Raw genomic sequence first — 20949 nt, 5'->3', positions numbered from 1 at the left:
AATATGCTTAGTTTAGAACTAGCAAGACAATTGTACAGAACAAGTTCCTTTTAAGCCCATGCCACCGAGGAAAGTGTTCCAGAAAACATCTTAATACATGAACTGAAACAAATTTGTACAAACACATGGGCCAAAATATCTCCTAACTGCATCATATATCTGATCAGCACATTCAGAAATATTCTGAGGTTGAGATTTTTAGCAGAAAAGAATATTTATTGCAGTAGTTACTTCAAACATCAGGTAATGTGCGTTTTAAAGTGTGCTAATTTTTTTAAAGATGAAATAGTTAACTCTTGCTACAGCCATATTTTGTCATGTTTGCACAGTGAATCAAACTTGTTGCACAAGGTTTATTAAGCATATAAAAAGGTAAATACAACATGGACATTACATGTAGGCTAAATATATTTAATGTTAACTTTTCCATTTGCATTTGCCAGTTGAGGTAAAAAAAAAAAAATCCATTAGTTGTCATATCGATTGAACTTTCAATGAAATTTTGCTCACTTTGCAATTGTTTAATCAACTTTACAATGTACAGAAACAAAGTCTAATAGGCTTTATTAGAGCTGAGTTTACACCATAACCTGTCCCAGAATGCCTCATGCATCTCTGGGTCCTGTGGCCAGTCTAGATAGGTTCTAGTTTTTACCAGCCGGGCCAGTCTATGATGGGAGGATAGCCAGCGAGACGGAATCATTTCTAGGAAGACCAGGATAAGAATGTCCCTGTGTTCTACCTGGAGCCTGTAGGTGGCCAGCTGCATCTCCAAAGAACACCAGTTGCTACTGAGGTAGTTGCGACTGACGAGACAAAGAGTCTGGCGACTTGCGTAGATGCTGTCTGTGATGTTTTCCACAATGTCTTCTCCCAACTGAAAGTCCCGACTGTGCAGACAGAGACGCAAAAACGGAGGGCCGCGCCTCTCTAAGTTCGGAAGAAGTTCCTCCATGACCCAGTGTTCATCTTTAGCGCTGTAAGACACGAAAACATCATAGCGGTACTGATGTTTACCGTTCCCACGCAAAGCATCTCTGAACCATCCACTGGCGATGTGATAGAAAGGAGCAATGTATTGGCCTGCAAACTTATATGACAGTACCACAATAATAAAAATACACAAAAGTGCAGAGGTGGAGGCAAAGAACACAAATTCAATTTCAAATGAGCAGTTTTCCTTAGCATAACCAATAAAGTTGAGGTGGTCAATTCCATTGTCACTCAAACACTGCAGTTCTTTCATGGTGGGGTTGAACATGTTAACCTGCACATTCCTGTTGTTCTTCACCCATGAGAGCAGCCACGCATTATCACAACTGCAGTACAGACCCAAGCCCTGAAGATTGAGATATTTCAAACTAGTGAGATGTTCCACCAAGTTTTGAAGAACATTGACGTTGTCTTTTAGAACGAGCACTAGACCTCTCAGTGCCTTTAAATCTTTGGTCAGACTTCCATCCAGAAAGAAGAATCTGCAGTTCGCCAGGATCAGCGTCTGGAGTTTGGTCAGATTGTGAAACATTACGGCCAAGTTTGGCTGCTTAGTCAATTCAATGTTTGCCAGTTTTAAGGTTTTTAAATCAACAAGCTGATTGATTACAGACAAGTCTCCAATATCGCCTGAGAACATTGAGTTAAATTCCAGACTGACGACCGATTGGACATATTTCCCAATGAATTCATTTCCACAGCTCATATATGCTGCATCTATCTGAAGTGTGACTACTGATGTCAAAAGTGAACTGTTGCAGTCCTCAATAGTCACATATTGACCTTTGATGTGCAAGTTTAGGGCCTGATCCAGTGTAGTATTACTCCCAATCACAAGCTGCATTGGTCTCAGGCCTGAACTAATTAAAATATTACTCAAATTATATGGAATTATGCCAAATATATCAAATAAATGCAGCTTGATTGGTGACATGTCAGGTGGGAAGTTCAGATCTCCCAGCAGAAGTGTGATAAGGCTAATAAGATGTCCAAATGAATTAGATTCGATTTCAATAATAGGATTTTCTTGGAGATCTAGGACCATTAGTCCATATAAACCCCTGAATGTTTGTTGATAAATGTAAGATAACTTGTTGCTACAGAGATATAGCTCTTTCAAATTGTTCAGTCCAATGAAAGCAAAATCTTCTATGTTAGAAATGATATTTAAGGATAAATCTAGAGTTTCAAGATTTGTGAAACACATAAATTTGTATGAAACTATCTCATCTATCTTATTTGATCTTAGAAACATAAAGGAAAGCTGTTTGACTATCTGTGGATCTGAAGCACAAAGAGATTGAAAATCATTTGGTCTGAGCTCATGATTAGCTATGTTAACCAAAGTGAGGTTCCTGAAAATCTGAAAGAACGAATATATATCTAAGAGGTTTAAAGGTAATAATGAAACTTTTCTGAGATTAATTGTTTTAACTTCTTCACAGCCATCTGAGATATTAGTAGGAGTCAGTGGCAAGTTAACAGTCTCATAAAAAACTTGAAAAGACTCAATCGAATATAACTTTGCTGCTGTACACAAGTCATCAATGTTAAGTACATCCACTATGACATCCAACTTATTGATTTTATGTACTCCAATTAATGAAAGATCTTTGAGGAAGTCTTTAGGATGAAAGATAAATTCAAACAGATGTCCCAAAACTTCCAAAGCTCCCTCATCTACATGCTCTAATTTTCCCATTTCCAATATTACCACTTCAATGTTTAACACAGTAGATATGTAACCATCAGAAGTTTTGAAAACTGAGCAGTTTGGGTACTGAAGTCTATTTAATGTGTGTTCATTTAGATTAAACTCCTTCAGTGATTTTACATTTTCCAGTCGACACAGAACCTCAGATATATCCTTCAAACACACTTCGAACAAGTATAAGTTTTGCAAGTGAGGAATCGTTTCAAAAAAATTTGGTGCCAATAATGATAATCTATACTTTGAAAGAAGCAATGTGTTCAGTGAGGGAAGGCGACTGAAATCAAGAGCTACCTCACAACAGCCTTTTGAAGACAATTTAGTTAAACTTAATGAAGTTACATTTGTCAAACCATTAAAAGCTTCTGGAGGGATCTCTGAAAAACATCCATGAATTTCAAGGTAATCCAGAGAAACAAAACGTGCAAATGAGTCTGGAGCCAAGGAACCGTCCATTTGAATGCAGAGGTTCCGTAAGTTTGATGGAAGTTCACGCAGGTCTTCTTTAATGTCAGTGACATGATCACAGGAGGCAGCGTTTGTTTTTCCAGCACAGGTTTTAGTAATAGGAAACTCTTCCGCATCACTGTAGAAAAGACATTTACCAGCAGACCAAGAAGAAACACATGATATCTTCAGAGATAGTATTAGAAATGAGAACAGAAGCACCATCTTCAATTCCTCAATGATCCTTACAGCTTTTGATTCTACTTGGTTGGTGTCGTCTCTCTCTTTCACTGGAGATAATAAACATGTCAGAACATTTGAATAAGACATAAACTTCCCTTTTCTGTGGCTGAATTCTATGAAGGTGTGACTCTTAGTTGCCTTATTTCTCTGTGGTTATAACACATGTATGAGGGCTTAAAGGCAAAGGTAACTTTGCAACTACATGTCAGCTAATTCTACTAACTCTATCCTTACACTCTACTAACAGTCTACAATCTACTTATACTCTAATTAGAGTCAGTCAACATGTAGTTGAAAAGTTACTTATAGTTAGTAGAATGTCTAAAGTGGACCATTGAAATAAAGTGTAACCAGATAGTCATATGTTTTTTTGAACAAGAACAACATGAGGATGAGTAAATGATAATGATTTAGCCAGTCTGAACTTATTGAGGCGGTTTCCCGGACAGGGTTTAAATTAAGCCAGGATAGGCCTTAATCTAGAATAGTTAATCGTGGCTTTAAAAATGGCTTGCTCTAACACAGATTAAGTTCAGATTACTAAAACCTGGACTATGGAGTCCTGAATTAAGATAAACTAGAATAATTTAAAACCAACTGTGCTAATCGGAATTAGCATGAGAGAGGTTGCATAGAAAACATGGAATGAACCAAGAAAAGCTTAAAATTGCTTGGAACAAAAAAAAAAGAAAAAAAAGAAAACTGAACTAAACAAAAGACAGTTATTTTATAGCAAACATGATTTGATCAGATTTTTTTCTCACAATTTGTTTTGTTACAAGTACTTTAGCGCTTACCTCCGTAACGGTGACATTTATAAATTTTGATAAAACATCAACACCTGAAACAGAACGTTCAGAGATGGTCACGATGTGGAGTTCTTTTAAGGGTTGGGGGACATTATTTGACCTTCAGGGAACATTCAAGATGTTATGGGAATGTTTAGGGGACTATTACTATAGGACATTCTTATAACTTCCCAAATGTCCTCTTTGTAACATTCTTGCATGACCATAAAATAACCAAAATAGAACATCCCCCTAAACTCATATCAGGAACATTATTAATTAACCAATAGAGGACTGTGTGGGAACGTTCAGTTAATGTCCCAAATGTCCTCTTTGTAACGTAATGGAACGTCCCTCTAAAGGCATATAAGGAAAATTTATCTGCAGCACTTTCATTACAAAAATGTTGCCTTCTATGTGGGTATTGAGTCATTCTTAGCAGATGTGTCTATTCATTTTTTTTTTAGTTTTTTTTTCAACTGCTTACACACATTTTCAAAACTTTGCCTCTTTTTTCCAAACTTTACACACAAATCCAAGAAATGAACACACAAAATGCAAAATGCCTCACATCTCTTGCAAAATGAAGCACTGCATTCAAAATATAACGAACACACCTCAAAAGCAAACATTTGCCTTATGTTGCAAACACCTTTGCCATGATATTCTGTTTTTGGATATATTATATACACACAGTAATTCAAAACCTAAAGCTCCTTCATGAGCTCCGATGTACATTTCTGTACAAGACTGAAAGTAACTGGCAGAGAGATTTGAAAAATTCTCTATAAACATAAAAGTAAGATTGAAACCAAACTATTATGCTTTTTTTTACTGTAAGCATCTGTGGTTGTGAATACAGTATTACAAAGTACGAAAGAAAAAAAGCACATCAACCATGTGTAATGGGGTAGAAGGTGTAGGACTACAAATTAGTTGGACTACAAAGCCCAGGAGTCAACACATGTGCTACCATGTGCTAAGCAGGAGAAGCTGTTTGGTGTTTTTCAAGGCTGTGTAATAGCATATTAAATGACCAGTTGATTAATGAACAGCATAGAACTGAATGGTGAAGTGTCTTCATGGGAATTGTGTTGATTGGTGCCTCAGAGAATTAAACAGATATAGTTAAGAATACAGATGATGCATGATTACTTTTATTGAAAGCATTGGTGGCTTAATGGGCATTTGAGAGATGACTTTAATGTTGAATTGGGTCTTGTCTGTTGAAGTGGCAAAGTGATTTATTTTGGAGAATTATTATTTGGGGGGGGGAGCAATTGCCATGGGATATGATTGGAAACCCTGTTGTCTGTAATGGTTACAAGTTAGCTTTTGTTTGTTTGTTTTGTCTCTTTGCCATTTTGATTCCCTGTGGTGCTACTTTTGCATGCTGTATAAACTTTGTTATATTTGCAAAGAAACACACTGCAGTTGTTGCCCTTTTGGAGTTCTCCTCATCCCTTGTGTGATGATGACTATCAGAACTAGAAGAACATTTTCTAGGATGTGCTCTAGAACAGTTAAAAACTGTGTAATTGAAACATGGGAGGAACTGCAGCCGACCACAACAATTCGCAAAAAAAGTGTTAAAAAAAACAATAGGGCAGAAGGAGCTAAGGAAGAAAAAAATAGACCTACAGTCTGTCTTGCCGAAATCTAATAAAGGTTGATATTGATGATATCTTTGAATTGTTTAGATTTTAGTTGTTCATAGTGTTTGTTTAATGCATGAATGAATGGTTTTATTATTTTTAAAACCTAGGCACAAAAACGTATGGAACCCCACACATGACATGCAAGAAAAAAAAAATGAAATCGTGCACACAATTTTCTAATTCGTTCCCGCGATTTACTACATTGCGATTTAGTAAATTGAGGGAAGGAATTAGTAAATCGTGTGCACGATTTAGCCTACTATTTTTTATTTTTTTTTTCCCTGCATGTCATGTCCAGGGCTCCATAATATACGGAAGAGGATTAGGGCCAAGCAATAATAAAAAAAAATAAAACCATCTCGAGATTAAAGTTTAATTTTGAGAAAAAACTCGTTAAATTACGAGAAAAAAACTCGTTCAATTTCGAGAAAAAAGTCAAGATAAAATGTTGAGAATAAAGTCATTTAATTACAAGAAAAAAGCTGTTAAATTACGGGAACAAATTCGTTAAAATTATAAGAAAAATGTCGTTAGATTTCGAGAAAAAAGTCAAGATAAAATGTTGAGAATAAAGTCATTTAATTACAAGAATAAAGCTGTTAAATTAGGGGAACAAATTCGTTAAATTATGAGAAAAATGTCGTTAAATTTCGAGAAAAAAATTGAGATAAAATGTTGAGAATAAACTCATTAAATTATGAGAAAAGTCGTTAAATTACGAATTTGTTCTCATAATTTACTTTTTTCTCGTAATTTAATGACTTTATTCTCATTTAATGAGTTTATGAGTTATTTTATCTCGACTTTTTTCTCGTAATTTAATTACTTTATTCTCATAGTATAAAGAATTTTTCATAATTTAACCACTTTTTTCTCATAATTTATGAGTTCATTCTCAACATTTTATCTCGATTTTTTTCTTGAAATTTAACGAGTTTTTTCTCGTAATTTAATGAGTTTATTCTCAACATTTTATTTCGACTTTTTTCTCGAAATTTAACGAGTTTTTTCTTGAAATTTAACAACTTTAATCTCGAGGTTTTATTTTTTTATTATTGCTTGGCCCTAATCCTCTTCCGTAATAATAACTTGCCTTTGATCACTATGAAATAAAAAATAAATAAAAATAAACTGCTATGTTATTTTTTGATGTGATTTTATGTCATCATTTGTTTCTACTCAATTTCAATTTTCTATAGAAATAAATAAAGAAATAGGAAATAAAGCTAAAATGGTACTATTTTTTTCTAAATATAAATTTTCTATATATAAATGGTAATTTTTTTAATTAATTTTTTTTAATTTTTTTAATTTTTTTTTTTTTAATTATGTACTAAGTTGTGTTTGTGTGTATGTAGTAATTTGTGATCAGATTAGTTTAACCTGTACATGCTTACAGTTGAGAAATACAAAGAAAAAATGTACAGAACAAGTTTATTTTAAGCCCACCCCACTGAGGAAGGTGTTGCAGAAAACACATCTTAAAACGAAGATGAACTGAAACTAAAACGAGATGAACTGAAACTAATTTGTACAAACAGATGGGTCAAAATATCTCCTAAGAGCAGTTCATATCTGAACATATTCAGAAATAGTTTGCGGTTGATTTTTATCAGAAAAGCACATTTCAGTTACTCCAAACATCAGTTTATGTGTGTTTAAAGTGTGCTAATTTTTTAAAGATGAAAGAGTTCTCTTACTACAGCCATATTTTGTCATGTTTGCACAGTGAATCATATTTGTTGTTACACCAGAGGCCTGTACCATGATGGTAGTTGAACAAACTCAGGGTTATAGGATTAGTTTCGAGTTGACAAATCCAAACCACTCCAATCCAGCTTTGTTGGTACCATGATGCTGATCTTTTTTTTTTTGCATAGAACGCATAGAACATACAGAACAGAAGAATAGGCATACATCACAACCACAAAAATATAAAGGAAACAAAGCAAAAAACAAACAAAAAAAAACAACATAATAATAACAACAATATAAAATTAAATAAGAAAAATATAGTAAAATAAATAAATGATAATAATAATAAAAAGAAGGGCCATCATCTAAACATGATCACATGAAGAGATCAAAGGCAGAGCAAGTCCTAACAGTCCTTATGGCTTTCTAATTAGTAGATACTGAAATTACATTTAAATAATTTTCCATTTCTTTTAGGAAGACAGAGAAGACAGGTTTACAATTGGAGAATTTGCATTTGTGAATGTGAAATTTGCTTGGGAAAAAAATTTGATCTATGACAAAACAGATATTTTCATTTGTGGGGTCTGAGTCATGATATCCAAATATAATATTTCTCATATGTACTGAGAAGCCTGGCAAAATCTTACACTTGACAAACACAGCAATATCATTCCAAAACTTCTGAGTGTAGTGACATGACCAGAATAAATGTACCACAGTTTCATCATAATTCGAACAAAAAGAGTATGTTATCTTAATATCAGCTTTTAATCTTTGTAAAAACGTCTTTACAAGGTAAAAACCGTGTATGAGTTTAAAGGAAATTTCTTTCACTTTGTTTGTGAGAAAGAATTTTTGCTGTAGAGACCAGATTTTTTTCCAATTAAGGTTAACAAACAAATTATTCCAAAAGGATTACAGGAGGAACAGAAATCAAATTCTTAAGAAATAAAGATCTTATTTTATAATTTTTTGCTTTCAGCTCAGAGAAACAAATTTGACCAATAGGAGTATCACAAGGTCTAGGAAAGGATGCAGTAGATATTGAGGAATTATTAGAGTTTTTAAAAAGCATAGGCTACATAAACTAGAAGGGATAGCTTCCATAACTGTAGCAAATTCTTTTGGGGTTATTGGTATTTGGTATTTGAAAAGAAATTGAGTACCTGAACAAAAGACCTTGCTCATTAAACAACTGCTCCACCAAAAATAAACCATTACTGAACCAACTATCATAAAACAGAGACTTATTCTTGAATAAAATGTTCTTATTGTAAAATAAAAAATCTATGTGGCGAAAAGTTATGCTTACAGATCACTGACAAGCTACGCAATATCGCGTTCATTATCGCAGATGAATCGCCTTCGATAATGAATGCGATATTGCGTAGCTTGTCAGTAAACTACGGCTCTGTCTATTAAATGCCGCTCCATTTGAAAGCAAGTGATGCTGATTTTGCGGTAATCAGGGAACCGGCTTTACTGACGAAATGCGCGTAACAATCGCATGCGATATCGCCCAAGTTTAGATATATCATAATTACACATTAAGAGAAAGTGAATGGCACCAAGTTGTGAAAAACAAGTTGAGGAAAAACATTCCAAATAGATGATGGTTTAACTAATTCAGCCAATTAATTTTAAATGTATTGTTGAGGGAATCAAAATCAATGAAATTCAGACCGCCATTATTATAAGAATTTAATATGACAAATTTTCTCAAATAATTTATTTTTCCAAATGAATTTTATTTAAATCTCGTTAATTAATTTAGACGTGGGCTTATCCACAGAAAGAGACTGAGTTGCATATAGGCCAAACGAGACAGACCCTCTGCCTTAGAGCAGTGTTCTGCCTTTTAGTGACGGATCTCTTTGTAACCAGCAGTTGCATTTCTTTTGTGTTTAGGCAATAGGTTTGAAGTTTCCAGAACACCTATCATCTTTAGTAATTAGTATACCAAGATGTTACCCTATTTTTGACAGCAGTATGCTCAATTGAAGTAAGAGAGCAATCTTTAATTGGAAGCAATTCACATTTATTAACGTTGCTTCAGAAAAAGACTGAATACCTAAACCCAATGGAATTTGTGACAAATCATTAAAGAATAATGGTGCGTTCAAGTCATGTCGGAAAGATCGTATTTACGAGCAGAACCGACATGAATGCCACCACAATGTCGTAAATACCAGTGGGAAGCTCGTAATTTTCTTTAAGCTCCGATCTGTACGAGTTGGGGGCGTGGAAGTGAGAAACATAGGCCTAGTGAAATACCACAATACTTACAGGTATTTAGCAGTGACATTGTCAGGCTTTTCTATTTACAATGAAGTAAGCTGATTACCAGTAAAAATACGATAGCATCACAATATAAAAATGTAATATGTAATATGTAATATGTAAGTTTACAATGGCTTCATAAATTAATTAAAAAACATAAAAAAGCAACATACAACTAATGCACATTCTTTGCTCTACATTTTTTAGAAGGGTCATTCTACAGAAACGTCCACTTTTGGTATGACAAAATGTCTTAAAATGTATTTCTTTTTCTAACATTTAAACTTAGACCACATTATTATATTACACTTTGACTTTATGAATACACATAAATGACAGCTTAATGATTTTTTAATTTTTTTGTACATTTATTTAAAGACTGCATGTCCCCTTTTTTGTCACTGGTGTTACCTTACTTCTCTGGCATTTTTAAACAATTTTATGAAATATTATTTCTCATTTTTTTTCAGCACATGCAGTCAGAGTTACAGAATAATAATGATAATGCAAAAAATAAGGAGATTATGTGTTTTTTATTTTAATCAGGTTAGTTAAAAGTGTGATTGAATGATAATAATTCAATTTCGCAACCATGTATTTGCTATAACAATGAAAATTTTGGAAAACCAGTTATGAAAAGTAATGATGCAATCCTTTAAATCTTAATTCTTGAGTGTAGCAGAATTCAATGGATGTAAAATTATCATCATGACACATTTTATTTAATGTGACAGACAAAAAACAGTAACACCAGTGACAAAATGAATCTCCAGTGACGTATACGTAGGACCAAAGATCCTTAATTTTTCACCTATAATTAAGTAGATTGGACTAAATTTTTACATTTGGTGTACAATAAAAGACTTATCTTTGACACTTAGTGAAAACAGTCAGAAAAAGATCATAAACAACATTTTAAAACTGTCTGTAAAATATGCTGTCTGTAAAGTCGCTGCACTGAATTTAGCCAAATACCCTTAATTTAGCCATATCTGCCCAAAGGAGAATTAACAATGAGAAAGAAAAGTTATAATCATGTAATCTTAGTGCTATTTTATGCAAAAGAACTAAATGAATAGCTTTAAATAAAGTTTATCTATAAATGGGTAACACCAGTGACAATTTCATAAAAAGGTAACACCAGTGACGGTAACACCAGTAACAATTTTCATGAAAAATGCATTTTACAAAATGGCTGCTGCAAGGTGTCAACCCACATATTGTCAATCATGATATATTCACTAAATCAAGTAGTTTAATCCATTTGTATTCTGTATTCAAGAGCTTCGTATGAAATTATGATTTTCTAATTAAAATTTCTGATAATTGAAAAGAGATAGTGGACTTTTCATTTGCCTTTCTTCATTGATCTTCAGGAAACAGGAAGAAGGAAGTCAAGTGATGCCATCAGTGTGACTTTTTCTTTCAAAATAAGAGATTTTTGTTAAAGGTGCCCACAAACGTTTTTTTACAAGATGGAATATAAGTCTAAGGTGTCTCCTGAATGTGTCTGTGAAGTTTCAGCTCAAAATACCCCATAGATTTTTTTTAATTAATTTTTTTAACTGCCTATTTTGGGGCACCATTAACTATGCACTGATTTCACTCGACGCCGCCCCTTTAAGACGCGAGCTTCCTGCCACACGAGCTGTCAACTATATTACAGCGCATTTACAAAATTCACACAGCTAATATAACCCTCAAATGGATCTTTACAAGATGTTCGTCATGCATGCTGTATGCATGCTTCGAATTATGTGAGTAAAGTATTTATTTTGATGTTAAAAGTTTAATTCTGAGTGAATCTGAGGCTGGGCTCCGTGGCTAACGGCTAATCCTACACTGTTGGAGAGATTTATAAAGAATGAAGTTGTGTTTATACATTATACAGACTAGACTACAAGTGTTTAAAAAATGAAAATAACGACAGTCTTGTCTCCGTGAATACAGTAAGAAACGATGGTAACTTTAACCGCATTTAACAGTACATTATCAACATGCTAACGAAACATTTAGAAAGACAATTTACAAATATCACTAAAAAATATCATGATATCATGGATCATGTCAGTTATTATTGCTCCATCTGCCATTTTTCGGTGTTGTTCTTGCTTGCTTACCTAGTCTGATGATTCGGCTGTGTGCAGATCCAGACGTTAACTGGCTGCCCTTGTGTAATGCCTTTGATAATTGTTGGGAACGAGGGCTGGCATTATGCAAATATTGGGGCGTACACCCCGACTGTTACGTAACAGTCGGTGTTATGTTGAGATTCGCCTGTTCTTCGGAGGTCGTTTAAACAAATGAGATTTATATAAGAAGGAGGAAACAATGGAGTTTGAGACTCACTGTATGTCTTTTCCATGTACTGAACTCTTGTTATTTAACTATGCCAGGGTAAATTCAATTTTTGAGTCAAGGGCACCTTTAAAGGTAACACCAGTGACACAACACCAGGGGACAACTACATTCATTATATATTTTATAATATTTATTTGGCATTTGGTTTTATTTATGTTATTTACATTATATATTTGATAGTTATGCATACATTATTGAAATTAAAATGGTAGAAAAACCTGTTTGTGAGCTCAAAATAAAGTACTTTCCCTCTGTACATGACTGTGGGGACGAGCATTTCTGTGGTGCTTGAAATTTTTAGAATTAATTAAAAAACAAATATTGGCACATTGATGGCTCAAGAAGGTTTAATTGTTTAAATAACATATTGTGTCATATTAAAATATATATAAAAAAATGTAATCCTAAAGTGTTTTTCAAGTATAATATTTCTGTAAAGTCTAGGGACAGAAAAGTGGACGTTTCTGTAGAATGACCCAGAAGCAGAAGTGTTGTTATTTTGTGTAATTAATTTAGAGAAGGCACAGCGCCATCATACTCCGACGAAAGTGACTTGAACGCACAGGCGTACACACGACTTCCCACCTCGTAAATGAACTTCCCAGGAGGACTTGAACGCACCATAAGGCTGTAGCGTCCGCTAATTGACTAATTTTTATTTTAGTGTTGCCAATTGTGATGCCCTTTAAATTATGTTTTATTAACAAAATTCGGGAGGAGCAAGTTCAGATAATTAACCTAATTAGCACAGGTGGAGTGCATTCTGTTAATCAACTCAAGTTCAACCAATGTCAAAAGGTATAAATTCAGCAGACTGACTTCTATTCAGCTGAGAGTTTATCAGTATCCCTCCTCCATCCCATCGTCTGACTTATATTTCTATCTACTTTTACCACACCAGGGGGAGTAGACTACTCTGGGTTCGGGCCAAAATTCCAAGCTCGGAGCCCTCTCCCTGGACAGCACGCCAAATACGCATAACTTTACTAACGTTACCATTTAATTATATGGATATGTGAACTCGTGGAACTACTTTAAAACAGGAAATGGGGGCGGCGCGAGATTCAAGAAGCAGGAGACGACACATATGGCAAATAATAAAAATAATGTCATCCAACAAGGGGCACTGAAGTAAAAGATTCCTGTACTCACATCGTGAAGCAATAACAGCAGAGAATCGTCGTGTGGCTTTCGCCGTTTGTAATCTTCCTGTCAGATCAACGCGCTGTTACATTTCTCTCAGATATGGTAAATGCTTAACACAGTCGGCGTCACTTTGATTGTATTATATTCCAAAAATCATCTTCTTGAGGACGATATTTCTCCCATACACAACGGTCTGGTGACATCTGCTGCTGACACGCAACCACTACCCAGCTAACACAGTTAGCCTACATTGTGACGACGTAACTGGACCGGACCACATTCGTTGTAGCGACGTACCAAATAACGTTGTAGGGACGTAACTTTGTGATTCCCATATTCGTCGTGGCGAATTTGACAAACTGTAAAATATAACAAGTTGAGAGAGCCCTCTGCTATGAAAAATAAAATGCTGATCAAAACCATTCTATAGATGCTGGTAGTGTGCAGAGCTACATCTGATGACAATAAAATATTTCTGTAGGCCTGTGCCTTCTCCTTTGTGTCAGTATCAAATATAAGAGTGATGCTACCATTAAAGGACAGAATATTATACGAAATACAGTGCTCGACATTAAGTAGCCTACGACATTTTGTGCTTGTCCTTTGGACAACTAAATCATTTACTTGTCAAAGTAAAATAAAAAAGTAGCTTGACTGGAAAAAAAAAAAAATATTCAAATCTTTTATCTTTTATTTCATATTCTTACATTTGCTAAATTAAAATAGTAAGACACTAGGCTATAGGGCTGTTACCAAATTAAATAATTTACACTGGAAAAGTACAACTGCGTTCAATAATGTTATGAGATTCTTTAAATATTTTTGATTAAACAAATAAGAAATGCTGGTGGGAAATTTATACTTTTAAACATGAAATTAAACCGCCAGTAGATGGCGGCAAGTGACCGTCTTAATGAGTGAGCCATTCAGTCATTTATTCAAACGATTCACTCTGAATCAAGAATGAAGCAGTTGTTTATGAATGGGCGATTGAATCTTCACTCAACCGATTCGTTCAAAACACTGAATCATTCAAAACGGCTGAGCGCAGCTGCTAGATGCGCTACTTCTGTTTTGTTTGTCTCAACGACCAAACTGGCACATTGTAAAAACGTAACTGGATCGGCTCATATTAGTTGCAACGACGTCCCGAATAACATTCCAGCGACGTAACTTTGTGATTCCCATATTCGTTGTGGCGACGTTTTCATGGTAACGTACGTTGCTGGAACATTAACAGGTACGTCCTAAAGACCAAAATACCACCTCGACCTTTATCTTAAAATCTGCTTTATTCCGGGGAATGGAGATGTGCTCCGTCCATAACCCTGAAAGCCATGCAGAACTGATAAACACTTCATTCTCTGCTATAAAACCTTATAAATTCTAATTGTTATAGGGAATTGTATTGCTTTGGTTAATACATTTGCAGCTCAAAATATGTAGTGGAAACCAAAAGAAACCCTCATTAAATTCTGATAGAAAATGGCTAGAAACACACTGCATCCATGAAATCATCAGCATTGTTACTTTGTACAATTACTAAGCCAATACATTTGAACATTACCATGTAACCATGTTTTAACCATGCAAAGTGTTATCAAGTTATGAGTAAATTGATGTAATAATGCAGATGAATAAATAATTTACACTATGGACAAAAGTGTTAATTAATAATTGACTTCAGGTAATCATACCCATTGCCACAGGTGTATTGAATCAAGCATGCAGTCTGCATTTACAAACATTTGTGAAAAAACGGTTGTTCTGAAGTTCTCAATGAATTCAAACATGGTCCTGTGATAGGATGTCACCTTTGCAATAAATCAGTTATTCATCCCTGAAATTTCATCCCTGCTAGATATTTTAAGGTCTTTAATATTGTAAGTGGAATTATTAGAATTATTGGAAAGTGGAAGTGTTTTCGAGCAGCAGCAACTCAGCCACAAAGCAGAAGACCACGTAAAGTCACAGAGAGTTTTGGCATTCCATTCACTTTGTAAGTAGAATCTTTTTATTTTCTAAATAAAAGTCCCATAATGTACACAACTTGAAAGAAATAACAATGTAAATAAGTCACAAGGTCATGGAAACTCATTCCATGAAGCTCTCACCACAGTTTTTGACATATTAGTGTGTTTTAAAAAAAAGTATTTAGTTACTACTTGTAGCACACTCTGGGTTCAGATGTACTATAAGTGGTATCTAAATACATTTTTAAATACAGAGATAGTATATTAAAAGCACATTTTAGTTCATATTTCATGGTGTCTCAAAATAGCAGTTGAGCACACAGATTTTTTTCTAGATTAAGGCCTATCCTGTCTTAATTTAAACCCTGTCCGGGAAACCGCCCCAATAAGTTCAGACTGACTAAATGATCTTTCAGAACATTCTTTTCAGAAACTTAAAGGGAAAGTACTTTTATCATTTACTCATCTTCATGTTGTTCTTGTTCAAAAAATATATGACTATCTGGTTATACTTTATTTCAGTGGTCCACTTTAGACATTCTACTAACCAGGGGTGCGTTTTCCGAAGCGAACTATGGTCGCAAGTTCGGTCGTTACCAATAGAGATCAATGGGACTTACGACCATGGTTCACCAACGATGCTTTCGGGAAACGCAAATGATTACACATATGTATCTATTCATGTGCAAATTTGTACCCATTTGTACCTAGGAAGCTTGTATTTACGATAATTCCATAGCACGTGAGGCAGAATTAATTAACGATTTTGCATGCACAGATTTTAGAAAAAAGATTTTCTGCTTAGGTAAGACTTATTATTTCTCAGCAAATATGTGACGCTGTTGTCGATGTGAAATTTGTGAAACGGTTTTCTCTTCTAGTTGCTTAGATGCTTGTAAAGTGGTCACCTTCAAATGCTTCAAATGTGGTCACCTTAGGGCACTATACTGTGTTAATCCGGGCCTGCTACTAACTATAAATAACTTTTCAACTACATGTCGACTAACTCTCATTAGAGTATTAGTAGATTGTAGACTGTTAGTAGAATAAGCTGACATGTAATTGCAAAGTTACTTTCAACATGAGGTTAAATGATGAAACTATGCTTTTAAGATCTCATGTGTTAAAACCACAAAGAAATAAGGCAACTGACTAAGAGTCACACCTTCATAGAATTCAGCCACAGAAAAGGGAAGTTTATATCTTATTCAAATGGTCTGACATGTTAATTATCTCCAGTGAAAGAGAGAGACGACGCCTAGACGAGCAGAATCATAAGCTGTAAAGATCATTGAGGAATTGAAGATGGTGCTTCTGTTTTCATTTCTAATACTATCTCTGAAGATATCATGTTTCTTCTTGGTCTGCTGGTAAATGTCTTTTCTACAGTGATGCAGAGTTTCCTGTTGCTAAAACCTGTACTGAAAAAACAAACACTGCCTCCTGCGATCATGTCACTGACATTAAAGAAGACCTGCGTGAACTTCCATCAAACTTACAGAACCTCTGCATTCAAATGGACCGAGACTGCCACGGTGCCTTGGCTCCAGACTCATTCGCACGTTTTGTTTCTCTGGATTACCTTGAAATTCATGGATGTTTTTCAGAGATCCCTCCGGAAGCTTTTAATGGTTTGACAAATGTAACTTCATTAAGTTTAACTAAATTGAAGACCTTTGTGAGGTAGCTCTTGATTTCAGTCGCCTTCTCTCACTTAACACATTGCATCTTTCATACTATAGATTATCATTATTGGCACCAAATGTTTTTGAAACAATTCCTCACTTGCAAATATTACACTTAAATCAAGTGTGTTTGAAGGATATATCTGAGGTTCTGTGTCGACTGGCAAATGTAAAATCACTGAAGGGGTTTTATCTAAATGAACACACATTAAATAGACTTCAGTACCCAAACTGCTCAGTTTTCAACACTTCTCATGGTTGCATATCTACTGTGTTAAACATTGAAAAGGTAATATTGGATATGGGGAAATTAGAGCATGTAGATGAGGGAGCTTTGAAAGTTTTGGGAAATCTGTTTGAATTTATCTTTCATCCTAAAGACTTCCTCAAAGATCTTTCATTAATTGGAGTACATAAAATCAATAAGTTGGGTGTCATAGTGGATGTACTTAACATTGATGACTTGTGTACAGCAGCAAAGTTATATTCGATTGAGTCTTTTCAAGTTTTTTATGAGACTGTTAACTTGCCACTGACTCCTACTAATATCTCAGATGGCTGTGAACAAGTTAAGACATTTAATTTCAGAAAATTATCATTACCTGTAAACCTCTTAGATGTATATTTGTTCTTTCAGATTTTCAGGAACCTCACTTGGGTTATGATAGATTATCATGAGCTCAGACCAAAAGACTTTCAATCTCTTTGTTTCAGATCCACAGATAGTCAAACAGCTTTCCTTTATGTTTCTAAGCTCAAATAAGATAGATGATAGTTTCATACCAATTTATGTGTTTCACAGATCTTGAAACTCTAGATTTATCCTTAAATAACATTTCTAACATAGATTTTGCTTTCATTGGACTGAACAATTTGAAAGAGCTTTATCTCTGTAGCAACACGTTATCTTACATTTATCAACACACATTCAGTGGTTTATATGGACTAATGGTCCTAGATCTCCAAGAAAATCCTATTATTCATATCGAATCTAATTCATTTGGACATCTTATTAACCTTATCACACTTCTGCTGGGAGATCTGAACTTCCCACCTGACATGTCACCAATCAAGCTGCATTTATCTGATATATTTGGCATAATTCCATATAATTTTAGTAATATTTTAATTAGTTCAGGCCTGAGACCAATGCAGCTTGTGATCGGGAGTAATACTACACTGGATCAGGCCCTAAACTTGCACATCAAAGGTCAATATGTTACTATTGAGGACTGCAACAGTTCACTTTTGACATCAGTAGTCACACTTCAGATAGATGCAGCATATATGAGCTGTGGAAATGAATTCATTGGGAAATATGTCCAATCGGTCGTCAGTCTGGAATTTAACTCAATGTTCTCAGGCGATATTGGAGACTTGTCTGTAATCAATCAGCTTGTTGATTTAAAAACCTTAACTGGCAAACATTGAATTGACTAAGCAGCCAAACTTGGCCGTAATGTTTCACAATCTGACCAAACTCCAGACGCTGATCCTGGCGAACTGCAGATTCTTCTTTCTGGATGGAAGTCTGACCAAAGATTTAAAGGCACTGAGAGGTCTAGTGCTCATTCTAAAAGACAACGTCAATGTTCTTCAAAACTTGGTGGAACATCTCACTAGTTTGAAATACCTCAATCTTCAGGGCTTAAGTCTGTACTGCAATTGTGATAATGCGTGGCTGCTCTCATGGGTGAAGAACAACAGGAAGGTGCAGGTTCACATGTTCAACCCCACCATGAAAGAACTGCAGTGTTTGAGTGACAATGGAATTGTAAGGCCCGCCTAATAGGTCCAATGACGGTTTCCCACAGGACGGGGAAGGTTTAAGCGTGTATGCCTTTTCAGCGTCTCTGTGAAGTTCACTTAATTTCACTCGTTTAATCTGACTCCAATTTCAAATGATTCTTATTCTAAGGGTTGTGTCTCCAATTAGAAATTAATCATTTGTTATGTATTAATTTAGATATTCGATTATTCTGATTACCTTATATCTTAAATTATTTTGTTCACTGCAGTCCCAGTATCGCTTTAGAAGAGTTACTTCGGCCGATTTGAGCACTCTTCCCGGACACAAACTCGTCAGTCTGACCTTAAACATTGGATGCAGGGTAAATATCTACCTTTAAGTCGGTCGCGCTCTGCTTACTCGTAACAAAAAGCATAGTTTTGATATATTTACGAAAACTGCAACTTATTTAAGGCAGTGATTGTCAGAAATCGAAATGGACTTAATTGACGTGCCCTATGCTCCATCTATTAAACCTTTCGTATGAACAATCCTGAACACAGATTTGAGGTAATACCTTCGCTTTGATCTACTAGAAATAATGGATTAAGAATAATACAGAATCAACCAAATATAACATTTTATTTGTCAAGTAAAAATATATCATGCCAATTACATTACAATTAGACAATTAGAAGCCAATTCAGAAATGATAAATGCATAACATCGATTACTCAAAGAAATGCATATACACAGGGATGGGTGAATGTCCTCAGACATTCACCCATCTCTGGGGGGCCTCTCCTACAGATGATCCCCCCTGACTGCTTTGCTCTTTACCTTTTATACCAGAACCAGAACAAAAGGATCGTAAATGTTTATTACACCAACACCTGTTTTGGGGGAGAGGAGAAGAGACACCACCCAAAAAGAGGACAGAATTTTCCTTAATTTTCCATCTTCTTCATAATTCTAGTGACTGCTATGAAATTGAGACCGTTTTACCAATCGCACTGAGACAAATTAAATGATACCAAACATGAAAAGGGAAAAACAATAGATACAAAAGTTACATTATATGTTTTGAATAACTTTCAATGACTTGAGGCAGGGGGAAGGAGAGTGTGTGTGTGTGTGGGTGTGGGTGTGGGTGTGGGTGTGGTGGGGGGAGGCGTTGTCCTTTTGGAGTGGGGGCAAGGTGTTGTCCATTGCTACTTCTTTGAGATCTTCTTTCCAGATTAAAGTTTTATTACATTATTGCAGGACGCTTTATCTCAGTTTTTGTTTAGCAGGAAAATCAGGCCTTACAGAATTGACCACCTTAACTTTATTGGTTATGCTAAGGAAAACTGCTCATTTGAAATTGAATTTGTGTTCTTTGCCTCCACCTCAGCACTTTTGTGTATTTTTATTATTGTGGTACTGTCATATAAGTTTGCAGGCATACGTCGCGCCTTTCTATCACATCACCAGTGGATGGTTCAGAGATGCTTTGCGTGGGAACGGTAAACATCAGTACCGCTATGATGTTTTCGTGTCTTACAGCTCTAAAGATGAACACTGGGTCATGGAGGAACTTCTTCCTAACTTAGAGAGACGCGGCCCTCCGTTTTTGCGTCTGCACAGTCGGGACTTTCAGTTGGGAGAAGATATTGTGGAAAACATCACAGACAGCATCTACGCAAGTCGCCAGACTCTTTGTCTCGTCAGTCGCAACTACCTCAGTAGCAACTGGTGTTCTTTGGAGATGCAGCTGGCCACCTACAGGCTCCAGGTAGAACACAGGGACATTCTTATCCTGGTCTTCCTAGAAATGATTCCGTCTCACTTGCTATCCTCCCATCATAGACTGGCTCGGCTGGTAAAAACTAGAACCTATCTAGACTGGCCACAGGACCCAGAGATGCATGAGGCATTCTGGGACAGGTTATGGTGTAAACTCAGCTCTAATAAAGCCAACTAGACTGTTTTTGTACATTGTAAAGTTGCAGTTTTTTTAGTCAAAGTGAGCAAAATTCCACTGAAAGTTCAATCAATATGACAACTAATGGAAAAATGGTTGTTGTTGTTGTTGTTGTTGTTGTTGTTGTTTGTTTTTGTTTTTTTACCTCATCTGGCAAATGGATGAGAAGTTAACTTTAAATATATTTAGCCTACATGTAAAGTCCATGTTGTATACTTTTTTATATGCTTAAACCTGGTGTAACAAGTTTGATTCACTGTGCAAACATGACAAA

The 20949-nt window shown here is 35.3% G+C and overlaps 1 protein-coding gene and 1 pseudogene across 1 annotated transcript; one reads left to right on the top strand and one right to left on the bottom strand.

The window, feature by feature from the left end:
- Nucleotides 1-553: 553 nt before the first annotated feature.
- LOC137036242 (toll-like receptor 13) lies at nucleotides 554-3376 on the bottom strand. The gene is made up of 3 exons (XM_067410275.1): nucleotides 2775-3376; nucleotides 1769-2348; nucleotides 554-1540 (listed from the first exon to the last, which is right to left on the bottom strand). The coding sequence occupies exons 1-3, from the start codon at nucleotides 3374-3376 to the stop codon at nucleotides 554-556; spliced, it is 2169 nt and encodes a 722-aa protein (XP_067266376.1).
- Nucleotides 3377-17284: 13908 nt separating this feature from the next.
- LOC137036241 (toll-like receptor 13) lies at nucleotides 17285-20675 on the top strand (annotated as a pseudogene).
- Nucleotides 20676-20949: the final 274 nt, after the last annotated feature.

This window comes from Chanodichthys erythropterus, chromosome 14, assembly GCF_024489055.1.
Source record: "Chanodichthys erythropterus isolate Z2021 chromosome 14, ASM2448905v1, whole genome shotgun sequence".
Taxonomy (NCBI): domain Eukaryota; kingdom Metazoa; phylum Chordata; class Actinopteri; order Cypriniformes; family Xenocyprididae; genus Chanodichthys; species Chanodichthys erythropterus.
Note: the sequence above shows the minus strand (reverse complement) of the source record. Positions and strands in the feature narration are given on the sequence as shown.